We start from the raw sequence: 14,995 nt of genomic DNA, 5'->3' as shown, positions 1-14,995 counted from the left end.
AAGATCACATCATTAGTAAGTTGTAGCATTTATACCAGACATACTTGTTTTCTTCCCCACAGACATGTATTCCCAGCATCTTTTGGTCGCCACATAAACGACTGATCAATCTTCAATAAATCAATTGAATATTACAACATATCACATTTTTGCAGTCTAGGCTCTATAAATACTTATATAGTTTGTAAATTAGCTGGCAGTTTAGAAACATGGGCTTAAAATAATAATTATGTAAATATACATTGTGGTTTAATAAAGTATTATTTATTCCAAAGCAACGTTGTTGTTACCACACACAAAAAAATACTCATCCTGTCTAATCATCTTTACTCATTTCATTCATTTGACAAGACTTGCCATTTCCGAAAGTAAGTGAATGCAGCATAGAGCGGGACTGCGCGAGCACCCTCCTCCTTCCCCGCCCTCCCCTCCACTTCTCCTGCCTCTTGCGTGTGCCCGCCGGTAAGGGCACGCGCACGGGAGGTGGCGGGGGGTTGTGCTTGCTCCTGCTCTCTGACCCCAGTGGCAGCTTCGACTCACTGCACTCCGGCTCCCCCTCCGTCAGACCCAAGCTGTTCTCGCGCTCTCTCTATCTCTCTCTCTCTCTCTTGTCTGTCAGTGTCTCTCGTCCTTCTCTCTGGCTTTTACCCCCTCCGCTCTCTTCTTGTCTGGTTTCTTTCCACAGGAGCCAGCAGAGGTCCCGTCGGGTCGAAGGTTCTGCCCTATCTGCCGCAACCCCCGGACGGTCGTGTACGAACCTGCCCGCTCTACTGCTGCTGCTGCCGCATGGACCCACGTCTCTCCGCCGCCGCTGCCGCCGCCTCCTCCGCCGCCGCTGCGTAGAGGGCGACCCCGACCCGACACTATTTTCTCCGGCCACAAAAAACACGCACAAAAAAAACCCACACGACGAAGGTAGAACAACCTTTCCGCTTTTCTTTGAGAACCGAAAAGGGAAGGGAATAAGGGGGGAAAGAGAGGAGACTAGGAGGGGGAAAAAAGCAACCCCTGACACAAAGCTGTCGGTTATAAGGTGGCTTGTCATTTACGAGGAAGAGCCAGAGGTTAGCGCGACGGTGTTGTGACACTGACCACCTTTGGGTGCTTTTAGTATCTCAGAAGCAGAGTTCAGGATTGCACGGACCTTTCTTTTTGTGTACGTTCCTGCAAGCGGCGGTGTTAATAGCGAGCGGCGCATAGAACGCATCGTTGTGTGAGCGTGTGATCAGAAAGGGTCAATTTATTCGCCTTCAACCCCTCCTCTGCTTACCGGAGTGATTTCTACTCCTGAAGTTAGCTATATGCTGGCGTACGAGCGCGCTACATATCCGAGGACTGCACCGACCATGTGTGCGCGCACCGACGTTACAGAAAAGCAGCTCAACGCGAAGCTACAGCGTGCATAATAATAAAAAAATCTATTGCCAGGGCAGGTTTAGCAGGCTAAGCTAGAGTGCTAGTTGCTACTACTGTAGCCATAAGGTAGAGACAGACAGGCGAGTTTCGGCAGCCCAACACACACATAGAAACACACACACACACAAAATCAGAAGACTGTGGAGCATGCTGCACACAGATTTTCGGCCTACATTTGCAGAGAAAAAGCACATTTTCCGAGTAACTGCAGCAGAAGCAGTACTAGGTTCAGATTTTTTAATGATTGCAGAGGAGGTGAAGTGCAGGACATCCGATAGGGCAGTTTTGTACAGAAGTGCATTTTCTTTTCTTTTTTTAAATTTAAGGCCCAGGAAGATCAATACACTTGTTTCATGTGTAACAAGGATTTTAATGTGACTCTTTTTTTCCACACTTTGAAATGTAAAGAGTTGAGTGTGCAGTGGAGCTGCTTAGATTTTGCTCATGCATTTTTAATTTTTATTTATTTATTTTATTTTAAAAGTCTAGTTTAACCAGCTTTTTCTCGGCTGGCATATATCTTTTTGACTTAAATTTATAACGTGCATAATAGGAAGCAGGATGCAGCCGACCCAGAAAACATAAATCAATGCTTTAGTGAAAATAGGACATTTTCTTTAAAAAACAAACAAACAAACAAAACAAAGTTTAAATTGGAGTCTTGTTTATCCAGCAGCCGCTTTCTTTGTTTTTATCTCACTTCTCCATCCAAGGATTTAACCATCATGTGAACTCTCGAGCTTTGTTGATTTCCCTCCAAAAGATATGACAGACTTGTTAAATTGAGGGCATTTTTTCTCCCTCTTTCTTTTCTTTTCTTCTCTTGCTCATGGCTGCATCAGGAGGTCTGGTATAAAACGGCTGTCAAAGCCCACAGTGGCCACTCTACTATCAGTTAGGGAGGTCAGACAGGAGGGAGGCTCAGGGTGCAAGGAGACTCACAGCGGATCTGGTGAGTGAGCTCCAGGGATGCATCATAGCAGCATTTTCTTTTTTAAGTCTTTGTTGTACAGTGGAGCAGAGATGCCATAGCATCTCATTAATTGCTATTGGATCCTTTCAAAATTGGAGCATGGATATGTTTTTGTGCTTGGCTTACAGTCAGTGGGGAAGGAGACCTCTTTGATGCATGCATGCATTGTGAAGAATTTCTCATTTTATAGAAGCAATTGCAGCAATTCCTCACCAGCAGACATTCTGCCTGCAGCCTTTCTTTTTGTTTTTGTTTTTTTGTTGTTGTTTTTTAATTTGCTTGTAGTGATTGAAATTTTTTATGTAAATTTAATTTTTTTTACATTTAAATATGTTTTCATTGAAGCTAATAAAGTGCTTTCCAGAGTAGAAATTGTTGCTTAAAAAGTCAGAGAAGAGTTTTTTGTAAACTTCACTCTTAAAAAATTCCCTTGCTGCTTTTAAAGGTAGAGTACATCTGCTAATTGTGTTTAAATTGCCTCATTGTATTTTTCTATTGAGGCTTTTATGAGGATGTGTTTGATGAGCTGTTTGAGGATTTTTTTTTCTAGCAAATTTCAGGTGGTTTCTGTTCTCTGAAGCTGAATAAGACTGTACATGCCGTCACTGCATGCATGCGTGCTTTATCTTTAGTCTTTGCATTTACATTCACTTTAAAATGTATAAGTCTAACCTGCGATATTTTTTTTATTTTCTTATGTGAAGCCCTTACTCGTGAGTGTATTCAGAAGAAAGTGCACGTCTTTTTAAAACAGCTGGTGTGTGTGTCTCCTGTCGGTGCAGAGAGCAGTGTGTCGTGGTCGAGTCAGTCAGCTGGGTTGCTGCTGCTGCTGCAGGGAGGCTTCCTGGGCTTCTGGAGAGCAGCTCTGAAGGATGACCGCCGCACGGCTCGCTGCTGAATCTCGGTGAACGAACAGCATCTCATGTCCAAACTGTGGAAGGATGGCTCATGGCAAAGTGACCATCACTGTGGACGAGTACAGCTCCAACCCCACACAGGCCTTCACGCACTACAACATCAACCAGAGCCGCTTCCAGCCCCCACACGTCCACATGTAAGTTCACGCTCACACACGCACACAAATACACACACACAGTTGTTATGAGCTGGCAAAGTTAAATCAGAAAGAAATATTTTCTCTCTCTCCAAATGAATTTTATTTGTGATCTTTATTCCAAACTGAGTTGGTCACGAGGAACATTTAAATAGAATAGAATAGAATATATAAATGACACATTGCAGCAGTGTCATTTATAAACCTGCACTTTCTGTGACATTTTAAACTAATTTCAGAATCATGCATACGCTTTAAGAACAATACAGGAAGCCAGCAGGTTTAATGCAGTCTCTGTTGTTCACTGAGTGTATGGTGGTGCGTGATGTAACGCAGTACAAATCATTCTTTGTGAATAAAAGTTTTAGCGGCAGTGAAGCACTGAACAAAAGCGCAGCAGCTGCAGACTAACACTGATTCTGTGCATCACACATACTTGCGCTGGTTTTTCTAACTTGTGGTGTTGTTTTATTTATTTATTTTTGTAATCTTTCTTGCGTGTGCTGTTGGTGCGTACTGCTCACCGGTGTGTGCTGCGGTCTCGCTGTGAGACGGTTATCATTTGTGCCATGTTGTCATTGCGGTATGTGGATGCTTTGTCTGCATTAAGGCGCTCTCCTTAGTTATTTATTAGACCAGTTACTTAGTGTTGCTCTTGTCTGATGTGGTTATGCTGCTCCTCTCATTAGTGGGTCAGAGCGCTGTGACCCATCAACCCTCGACACACACCCTCACACACAAACACACTTTACAACGCTGTGTTTTAGCTGTGACCAGATATTAACAGAGCTGCAGCTCACTTTGTGTCTTCTTCCAATTAGAGCAGTTGTGAGATTTTTCCAAAAGGTTGTTGACTGCTGGTTTTGTGTACACTGCGTGCTCGTGACATTTATTCTCTGTGTATGTTGTGAAGTTAACCTGCAGCAGGGCCAGGAAGAGATTGAAGAGCCTGTTTGTAGTTTCCATCATCGCTGTAATGGAGTTGTTTGTCATTTCTTTCTTTTCTCCTGTTTTCTTTTTCATTTTTTTGCCTTTACGTGTGCATTTATTTATGGGGAAAAGCACAGCCCATCAATTTATTTTCTTTTTTCTACATCGTGAGCGGAACACACAGGGATAAATGCAATTTATGCCCGAAATAAACATTGTAGAGCAGTGTCGATGGTGACGCTGCTTTGAATTTTTGAAAGTCAAAACACCAAAATGTACAATAATGTGAGAAAATCCAGCCCACGCCAAAACATAAGAGCGCTAACCAAAGCATTCTAATCTTTGTTGTAGACAGCTTTCACAGTGAGGTCTGTACAAATGTGCCGTTCCCAAGTCCTCACATATAATTACGTTGTTGGGGGTAAAATCACAGCAAAGCTCATGGCTTTTTTCCCCTCCCAGCTTTCCTTGTTAGCACAGAAAATGGTAATTATAAAATTGTCAGTTTAGGCAATGTTATGGTAAAAAACAAAAACAAAAAAACAACAACATATGATTGACTTGTGAGAATCCATTCAATCCCTTCAAAATCACATCTTAGAGATCGCTGAGACGCTGTTCCAGAGAGCTGCAGAGCCACGATTACAGATTTGTGCACACATGTTCGATCTTGTTGCGCAGTTACAGCGTTCTTAGATCACACTGAAATCAAAGGTGAAGCTGAAAAATCGGCAAATCAACGTATTAAGTGGAGTAACCACGTCACCTTGGTGTGTATGAAGCCAAATAAGAGGCCGGGAGAAGTCTTTGCTTTGGGCTGCAGATGTGGTGGTGGCACCGGGCTGAACCGAGATGGCAGCTGTTGGGATTGTCGTGTAGGACTGGAGTTTTTTTTAAATTAATTAATTAATTTTGTATGTGAAGTGTGAGAGGCTGAGATAATGCAGATATGTAAACAATCATAAAGGAGATGTTTTTAGTCAGTCCAAGATCTTCAACAAACAGCTGCACTGATTCACTTTAGGGAGCAGCAACATCTGGCAGACAAGTTTTTTTTTTTTTTTTGTTTTTTTTTAAATATCATTTGCCTGAAACACTCAGAGTCCCACAATCCTGTGTGTGTGTGTGTGTGTGTGTGTGTGTGTGTGTGTGTGTGTGTGTGTGTGCGCGCATAATAATCACATTCATGTAAGCAGGATTATTTTTGGGAGATGGAGTATTGTAAACAGCTCAGTGGAGTTTTGCCTTCCTCTTGGTGTTGGCAGTGTTCTCACAATTGTGCCACTGTGTTGATTTGGGATTCCTCAGCTGCAAGTGGGGCTGCCAAGTACAGCAAGTGCCCGTGCTTCCGAGTGTGGTGAAAAGGGAGGCGACCTCACCTATCAGCTTGTGTTACATCAGTCCTGTTTTAATGGATCGCAAAGACAACATTAAAAATCAGAACAAATGCGCCGTCGTGAGTCTGGGTTAACACATGTCGAGCAGCACAGGATTCACCAGAACAGAGTCTGGTTTGATGTTTGGTGAGGCTTCCGCAGTCTTTGAAAAGGCAAATAATAGAACATCCACACAATATTTTTTCTGTCTTTATAAAAATTTAAAAAAAACCAAAGAAAAACAAACACATCCTCTCTGAGGTAACATTTTTTCTGAAATACCATGGTTTATTTTTGGATTTATTATTTTTATGCTTCTTGAATTGACAGGGTTTGTTTTTGGTTCCCTGGGAAGTCTTACTATGGTTTCTCCCTGCCTTTTTATTTGCAGTGCTGCAGCAGTTGTGCATAAGTTGAGTTGTGAAAGCCTTACAAAAAACATTTTTGGAAGAAAATGGAAAGAGGAGGAGGGGAAGAAAGCAAAGTAGGAAAAGGATGGATCTTCCTGATGTTTACAGGGAAACTTAAAAACATTTTCTAAAAGTGGATCATCATCTTCATTCGTCACCTGGAGACTGTTTTACTTTTATTCCAGACGATGACAAACGAGAACAGATGCGGCTGTAAGAAAGTCGTTATAAGGTGTATTTTTGGTGTTATTTTGTGAAAGAGGGTCTACGGTAGGAGTTTCAGTTCAGTGCAAGAGGAACAGAGTGGAAAAAATGTAATAATACAGTGGTTGAAAACTTTGAGAATGTAATCTCAGTATTTATTCCTATAATCACTGTAATCAGGTTTTTTTGTTGTTGTTTTTGTTGTATTTTTTGCTCATTGTGGGGTTGTTTTCTTTTGGGGGGGGGGTGTTTTAAGTCCAGTTTTCAGTGTGATTCTTTTTGGAGGTGAGCCCGTGTAGAAGGGGATGTGTTAAAGCCATGGGGCCTCTCAGCAGATATGTGTTTGGATAAATACATTAGGCTGTTTCCTGGCTTCCACAGAGCCTGCAGTGTTTTACCCTGTCATTCTTAAACTCGGTCTGGGAACCCTGAGATTACACGCGCTCACGCACACACACACAATCCTCCGAGCCCATCCCCCCACCCCCTTCCCTGCTATGTTTAAGTGCTTATAGAATACGAGCTCTGTTCGAGGAAAGTAAAGGTTTGTTTAGATTTGGGAGATAATAATCCGACTTGCTCGCCGTTCTCTCACTGCATCTGCAGTATTTGGACATAAATAAAGTTGTTGCTTCTCTGCAAGCAGAGAGAGGGGTGGAGGCTGGGGGTGGGGGGTTGCCCGCCTTTTGAAATATAATCCTCGCTCTAATGTTTTTTTTCCCCTCCCGTCCTAGACAGAATATTTAGATTTCTCAGATGGAGTACAGCAGTGCCTTTTGTGTGGCGTGGAAGGTATCATTCCCTGACCCGCATATGAAAACATGAATGTAGAGCACGTAGAAAGTCACGCACGCACACAGTGGCGCTCATAAGCTGATGCTGTGGAACGGGACCCCGAAGTCAAAGTGGACTTTCTTCGGAGCATGGGACGCCCCTGCCTCTGTGTGAGTGAGCGACAGGCTCAGTCTGGCCCAGTTTGCGTCTGGTTTATTTTTCTGTGCCGACTGTGTTTCTTTTTTTTTCTTTTCTTTTTTTTTTCTCCTTTTAACTCCCTCTCCTCAGCCCCCTCGTCATCGTCTTGTGAAATGAAATGCTCAGCAACTTGGAACATATGCTTCGAGTTGGGACACTAATGACTTCGTATCCAATTTGGGCAGGATCTGGGCAAGACTGTGGGAAGGCCTGACACACAGGCACATACAGACAGACAGGCAGAGCTGAAACTAAAAGGACTCCTGAAAAGCTCTTGAAAAACATTTACATTTCAGGATTTAATAAGACTTTAAATGATGTTACTGGACTTGGGGGGAAGGTTGGTGGCAAGTCATATCTCTTAACATTTTGACATAGACAGCTGAACTGCTTATCCTTCCTTCGGGATAAGCGGAAGCGAATGGATGGATGGATGGATGGACAGCTGAACTGGATTGCTCTTAACCTTTAATTTCTTCAGGTTCAGGTTCAAAGGGGAATTAAATCCTAGTTGTACTGCAAGAAATGATCATTTTTCCAATCAGTTACATGTTGATAGTGTTTTTTTTATTGTTATTATTAATAACATGAAATTGTCAAAAATGTAAAAAGTGCCCAACAAAAAATCCTTACCTTTGCTTACTTTTATTCCTAAACCTAAGATTTCGTAATCACATTTTAAGCAGTGGAGTGTGCAGGTGAGACATGGAAAAAAAACCACCCAGCATAAAACACTGGAGGGAGAAACGCGATCCAGGCCTGCAATAACGAGGAGTTAATCAAGTGCACCGGATTAGATTGGGCAGAGATGATGTTGTTGGTGGTTGATCTTGATCGCAGATGCGTTGGCATTTCTCGCTCGATGATTTAACTGCATTACGCCATTAACGCCTTTGGAGTGTTAATTTATTTAATTCCCACTGGATGTGCGTGCCATGCAAGCCAGCAAAACAGTGTCAGCGGAGAAAGCTTTCTCAATCACCACCAGGGTCGGTGATGGGAGACGTTTTTGTGTCATTAAAGATATAATCGGATTGAACAACATTATTTATCCATTCTTGAGGAATAGCCGATTTAAATCTCGAATTTTATTCCTTGACTTGTTGGGTCTGAAAGAAGATATCACCTGTAAGCCCCGTTAAATCATGTTTGTCATTACGGAACGAGTTTCCCTGCATGGATTCAGCATCACTAACAAGAATCATGCTGGGATTTTTAATGAAGGCCCAATGGCAGTGCCTCAGGGAGAAGAACCTACGCTGCAAAGTTCTTGTCCATTCCTCACTCTGAGTTTTTTAATGGCACCTGAAAAGGGACTCTGCTGAGTTAAGAGCAGTCGGAGCATTTTTAAAACCTCTGTGAATATGGACAATGGTGTTTTTGCCTTTTCCTCTCTTTTTATTTTCACAGTGAGCCCGTTGTACCCCTCAGCTTTTCTTTGTGTTTCAGGTTTAAAGTGTTCAGTTTTAACTTTTGTCACAAGAACAAGTAAAACAAGCAAATCATTTCCCTTGCTATCCCATGGTTATTAAGTGGCAGATATAAACTTGACTTTCCCCATTACAGCTGGATAATTTTTAAAAATGTATTGTTATCAGCTGATGCACCTAAATAAATAATCAAATAGAAGCATTAGGAGCAGCCTGGAATTTATTCTTGCATGTTATAATTTTTAGCATTTATTAGGATTTAAAGTGTGTGTGTGTGTGTGTGTGTGTGTGTGTGAGTGTGTGTGTGTGAGTGAGTGAGTGAGTGAGTGAGTGAGTGAGAGTGAGAGAGATTGGAAAAAACAAATGTTGTTGCCGTCCAGAACATTTAAGCAATGGAGAGAAAAGATTTTTATATTGCTTTGTAATTCCTCGTGTACTTATATTTATTCAATTTCATCTTAATACAAAGCAGTGGAAATTACCTATGTCGATACTACCAGAAAAAATTATACTTTTAATCTGATAAATGAAAAGCTTTTCCTAAATTAAGGAAAATAAGAATTGCATCCATCTATGTGTATGTTGTAAAATGTGGCAGGATTTTGAAGTGTTTTTCAAAATTTTGAGAAAGCCAAAATTAAAAAAAAAGAATATAGCCAACCGGTACAGCTTCACACCCAAAAATCACTGGTGAATACAGAGATGCTCCACCCTCAAACGATGGTGAGGTTGTAGAGAACAGAGAGTCTTAAAATGTTTTCTTTTCCCTTGTGATGCTGGTGCTTTATTACTGTTTACTGTCTGTTAAAATCAGTTACTGGAGACACCTGAGCTCATTACATTGACTGCAATGCACAGAAATGGAATTTCCCCCGACCCCTCTACATGTGAAAAAATCTTCCACATTTAACAAAGTCCTTCTTCTCCACGTGCCTCGTTAATTATTCCTGCCCTGTGAATAATTGAGGAGATTGTAAGTATGAATCATTTACCGGTGCATCAATACACGTGGATATTCTGACACGAGCTGGTGAGGAAACGCCAAGAGAAGCACACGCACGGCTTTGACACTTTCATTTTCAGCACAGTCCTGGTTTTATTAATGAACTCCTGAAGGATTTTTTTATGTGCCATATTTCCTTTTTCTAGTCTGTTAGAGGAGAGCTGTAAAAGCAGCAGAGGAAATGGCTTTTGGAACTGGATTTGTGCACAGTACCCGTTTCTGAGCCAATGCTGTAGTGTTTGCGTTTGGTGAAATTCAGCTTTTTTTTGTCAGTCTGAGTTGGCTCATTGCAAAGAGGGAGGTTGCTCAGTATGTAGAGTCACGTGACAGAAGAATCCTTTCGAGGTGGCAGGATGATAATTCAACAGGACGTTTCCATCTCCGAGTCAGTAATAGTAGCTTTTCCACCCATGTGACTCCACTTTTAACATGAAATGGACTGTGTCTCCATCCAGGAGATCCTGCTTTTCTTCGATCACATTGTGGATAAACAAGTTAAACCTTGTTTACGCGAACCCTTCAGCAGGGGGGTTGCTTTGAAGATGAAAAGGCTCACATAATTGGTGATATAATTGTTGAATAAATGTGTGATTTGTAAATAGAAAAGTTTTAAAGCTCCCTCCTTTTGTCTGATTTGTCAGTGAGCACAGCACAACAAACACCTTCTCCTCAGAGCTTCAGTTGGTCATTGCAGACCAAAAGTAAAAACAGGAGAAAACAGAATGTTTCTGCTTTTGATTCATGTTTGTTTGAGTTCTTGAGACGAACCAGCCATTTAGAACAACAAGGCTCTGTAGTGTCACCACCATACCAGCACATTAACCTAATATTATAGTCAGGCTGCAGCTTGCAAAAATGTTGGAATGGATAACTGTTTACTATATTTGATTATGTACATAAAGATTTGACAGTATATATGTATATAGATATGCAAAACGTATCAAAAATGTATATACAGCACACTTTAGTTCAGCTGTAGGTAGGGATGGGTATTGATAAGATTTTCACGATTCAGATTCCATTTTCGATTCTGTTTAACGATTCGATTCTTTATTGATTCTCTTATCGATTCTTTTTTAAAAAAGGAGAACACTAAGGTCGATTAGCTTAGAACTTTGTTTTATATCTTCTCTTTGAACAAGATAATTTAGGAGTAACATGGCCTTACAAACCCAACAGTGAGATCTTAAGAGATCCTTAAGAGAGCCTACGGCTCTTAAATGGGGTGTCACAGGGTCCCCAGGAAAAAAAATTGTAAATGTAAAATAATAAAATAAATATTCTTCTGTAGCAATAACAAAGTACAACATAAATTATTCTGTAGCAAATACACAAGAATATCCAGTAATGTCCCTGCCTACAATTAAACACATTCACTTACTGAAAATCGGGGGCATCTGCTGTGGGTGCAAGCCTTTTACCACAAACTTAGTCACTCGGTGACATTCGTCTATCCTGGCCTGAAAAGAGACTCTACCGGTAGACTGCAGCGACAACTGCCAGCATCTGAGCCAGCCAGACTCTGTCTGTCTCATCATGGTCACCTAAATGCACAGTAATGGCAGGTTTTGTAATAAGGCAGATCGCGCTAACATAATATGCACTGTTGTTGATTATTTACCTGCCGCATTAACGGGAGAGGACGTGCAAACGTTACCGCTGCTGTTGGGTTGAGATTCACGAGTCCGGAGCGGAATTAAAAACACGACATTCATTTAAGGTCATCGCGTGTTTTGTGAGCAAATGCTTTTGCATATTCGTAGTGTTTCCTCCCTTAAATGAAATATCTACTTTGGAAGTATTGCAAGTTGCCCTGTTGTCATCCGTTCTCGTAAAGTATAATCAAACTTTTGAGTGTTTGAACCGCCATGTTTCCTGCCAGGTAAGCGACGCTCCGCAACATGGTGACGTCATTCGGGGCGACTGGAATCGATAAGGGAATCGTTTGCAAAAATGGCAAACAATTCCAAGGAATTGAAACAGTGGGAACCGGTTCTCAACAAGAACCGGTTTTCGATACCCATCCCTAGCTGTAGGTACGGTGGATGTTTTAAGTGTTGGGTGGCACGGTATAGTTGTTAAGGAGACCTAATATGCTTTTCCATCCTTTGCCGTATGTTGTTGCAGCGGTGAATTTTCACATTAAATGCATTATGCAGTCATCTTATGTACAAATAACCTGCTGCTCAGTTTCAGGGTTTTTTTTTCTACTCTCAACTCTCTATTACGTCACAGAGCATGGATAGTCGTAATCTATTTAGCTAAGCAACACAATAAAGGCTATGAAGACAGATGCCCCACCCCTTAATTTTTTTCCCATACACTGGATAAATAAATTGGTATTAATAAGGCTGCTCTGTTTAGAAATAATTACTCCTAAAATACACTTGCAAGTGTTCTGGTCAATATTCAGGGTTTTGTTTGTTTTAAACACGAATCACAAATACTCATATTCCTTGGATTAAAGGTAGATTCTGTGGTCTTCATATTGATTTGCATTAATTGTATTTTAACTGAAATAATTAAGAAAACAGTGTGAGCTGAACAGGGTTTTAATAGTTTTGCAATTTTCATTAGTTTTTATTTTTTATTTAGTTTTGACTTCAGATTTTCAATTTTATATCAGTTTTAACTCATTCACTGCCAGCCATTTTCAAATCAGGTAACTCCTCACTGCCAGGGTTTTTGAGCATTTTTACTCATTTTTGAAGAGCCACAGAAAACTGTGTGTTATGATCATATAAACGCTGAACCTACCAAAATGAAGAACAGACTCTCTTCTTTCATCCAAAAAGAAAAGCTTGTTTCTACCATTTTCCATTCTTTAGTAATCAGCTGTAGAAGAGAGGTGGGTTCCACCAAAAATGCCTGTTTTGACCAAAAAAAGGGAGAAAACGAGCTTTTTGTGAAAAATACATTTCAAGCAGAAAAGTGCCTTTGACACTAATATTTCTTGCTTTGTGACACCTCTAACATATAAAATAGTTTTTCACTTCTATAAAACAGAAATAACACTGAGAAAGGTTATGTTTTATCAAAACAATTTATTTACAAATATATGAAAAAATAAAATGTACATAGTGAAACATTTATTCACAATGAATAATTCACTTTTGTGTGGTAATCATTATAACACTCTCCGGGATGCAAGGGCACACAACGAGACTTGCACCACATTTTTGTCTCACTGCGCAATCCCTTACGTGCGCAAACCCTGCACCTCCTTGCAGGTCTACTTTTACTGCTGGTGGGCTTCAGTTTTCACTGACAAGCTGCCCGAGGTTGTATTCTAGCCCCTCCCATTGAAAAACGTAATTGACGTCTATAGACGTCAATGGCAGTCAACGTAAGTTTTTCAATTGACGTCTATAGACGTCAATGGCAGTGAATGAGTTAATTAGTTTTTACCAATTGTTTGCTAGTTTAGTTTAGTTTTTATTTTTTTGAAAATCCTTAGTTTCAGTTTAGTTTTGATTAGTTTCAGTTATAGTTTTAGTTGTGTTTGCAATAATTAAGTGCAACAAAATCCCAGTTTCATCATATCAGTCATGCTCTTCTGCTTAACCTTGGGTATGTTGCTATTCCAGCTACCATACCCTGCACCCTGGACAGGTTGCCTGTCTGTCGCAGGGCTAACACGCAGAGACAGACAACTCACATTCCCACCTATGGGTTCTTTAAATAAATAAATGAATAAAGGCAGATGAACAACCACTGATACCAGGCAACTATAAAATTTATATCTTGGCCCCAATGAGACTATTAACTCTTGCAGCATCGGGTGTTCGTAATTTTGGTTCAAGTGAATTGATAAACTTTTTGAGGGCAATTGACTCACACAGTTATGTCGATATCCCAGTCCTGTTGTCTCGTGATGCATCACGCTAGCTTGCCTGGGGTTAGCTTCTGTTTTCTGGGGATGAGGGTTGAGTGTGCTCCCTTCTCAAGGTAAGCTAGGTTAGCCTTCTTGTGTGAACTTTTCAAGTGCACTTTAAGGTTTGTGGGATTTTTTTCCCCTTTAGAAATGTCCCTCATAATTTGTCTCTTTCCACACTTGCTTTATCCAAAACACAGTCATGTTCAAAGTAATCCCAAATTGGACTCTGGCGCTTTCTCCTGACTTTTCCTGACATGATTCTGCGCGTGGACGGAGCGGTAACACAGACGACTCGACTAACGTACTGCCACCTGCTGGCATAATGAGACAGCAAGAAAAAATCTGGAAACTAAACTTCATTTTCACCCTTGACTATTGTATGACACACACACATCTACCAAAAATAAACACATTTTTGCTATAAATTCAGTTAATTTTAGTTAGTTTTGTGAACACTCATTACAGTTTTAGTTAGTTTTCCTTTTTTGTTTTTATTTTTATTTCCGTTAACGGAAAATGTTTTTTCACTTCCAGTTTTCGTTATTTCGTTAGTTTTCGTTAACGATAATAACCTTGGAGCTGAACTAAGGCTGCCAGCTTGGGTAAAAAAAAACTCTTATTGGACCAAATATGTTTAATTGTAGTGTTTCTTAAAGCAGCAGCTACACAGTCTGCTTTTCACTGGTGACTATTTCACTGCTGTTGTTGTAATGCTGTTATTTTTTATTAGTTTGTAGTTCACCTACACCCTGAAGGTAAACCTCTTTCCAGAGTCTGTTCCTGCTTGTGGTTGTCTGGTTTAACCAAAAGTGTCTCCAGATGACAGATGATGATCCACCGTCAGGAACTAAAATATGTTCAAGATTTTGTTTTGTCTGATGTGAGGCGCTTGGTGTGAGGTTTCCCTGCTGCTTCTTCACCTTTGTTTATTTGGGTCACATGGTTGTGATTTAGATCGGTTGTAATGGCAATGCTAGCCCAGATTTAGATCTCTTTAATCTCTACCCACGCCTTCGATTTATTCATTGATTAGAAAAAACAGCAAAGAGAGTCAGATGTTTGGGTGGTGCAGTCATCTTTCTGATGCACTGGTCCCTTTCTACTTTACTCTAACAAGGAATGGTGACAAGTGAAAATGAGATGGACGTAGCTGTACAGGTTGGTGTCCTCCATCTCCCCTATTCAGTCAGTTTGACCTAGCAGTCTCTGTAGACTAGACTAAAAAAAAACTGTTATTGAAATTATACATCAGGCCCTACTGAGAACAAATGGCTAAAATGAATGCATCAGCCTGAATAATAAGAAAGTGAAGAGCAATTCACTCGCATTATGAGACTATTGATTCGCCAT

General features: G+C 40.7%; 1 protein-coding gene across 2 annotated transcripts in view; it reads left to right on the top strand.

The window, feature by feature from the left end:
* Positions 1 to 492: 492 nt before the first annotated feature.
* Positions 493 to 14,995, top strand: part of mpped2a (metallophosphoesterase domain containing 2a) — an 80,175-nt gene continuing 65,672 nt past the window's right edge. Inside the window, exons 1-3 of one of the 2 annotated variants that reach the window (XM_085357830.1) lie at positions 493 to 915; positions 2,259 to 2,368; positions 3,172 to 3,443. In XM_085357830.1, the coding sequence (XP_085213956.1) occupies positions 3,331 to 3,443 (113 nt within the window). In that variant the 5' untranslated portion in view covers positions 493 to 915; positions 2,259 to 2,368; positions 3,172 to 3,330. The remainder of the gene's footprint in view (positions 916 to 2,258; positions 2,369 to 3,171; positions 3,444 to 14,995) is intronic. The other variant, XM_085357822.1, reaches the window with a different exon arrangement.

This window comes from Diplotaxodon limnothrissa, linkage group LG1 (assembly GCF_057381915.1).
Source record: "Diplotaxodon limnothrissa isolate DT_005_m linkage group LG1, D_limnothrissa_male_GT1.1, whole genome shotgun sequence".
Lineage (NCBI taxonomy): Eukaryota > Metazoa > Chordata > Actinopteri > Cichliformes > Cichlidae > Diplotaxodon > Diplotaxodon limnothrissa.
The sequence above is the reverse complement of the archived record's forward strand: the minus strand, read 5'-3'. Positions and strand labels throughout refer to the sequence as shown.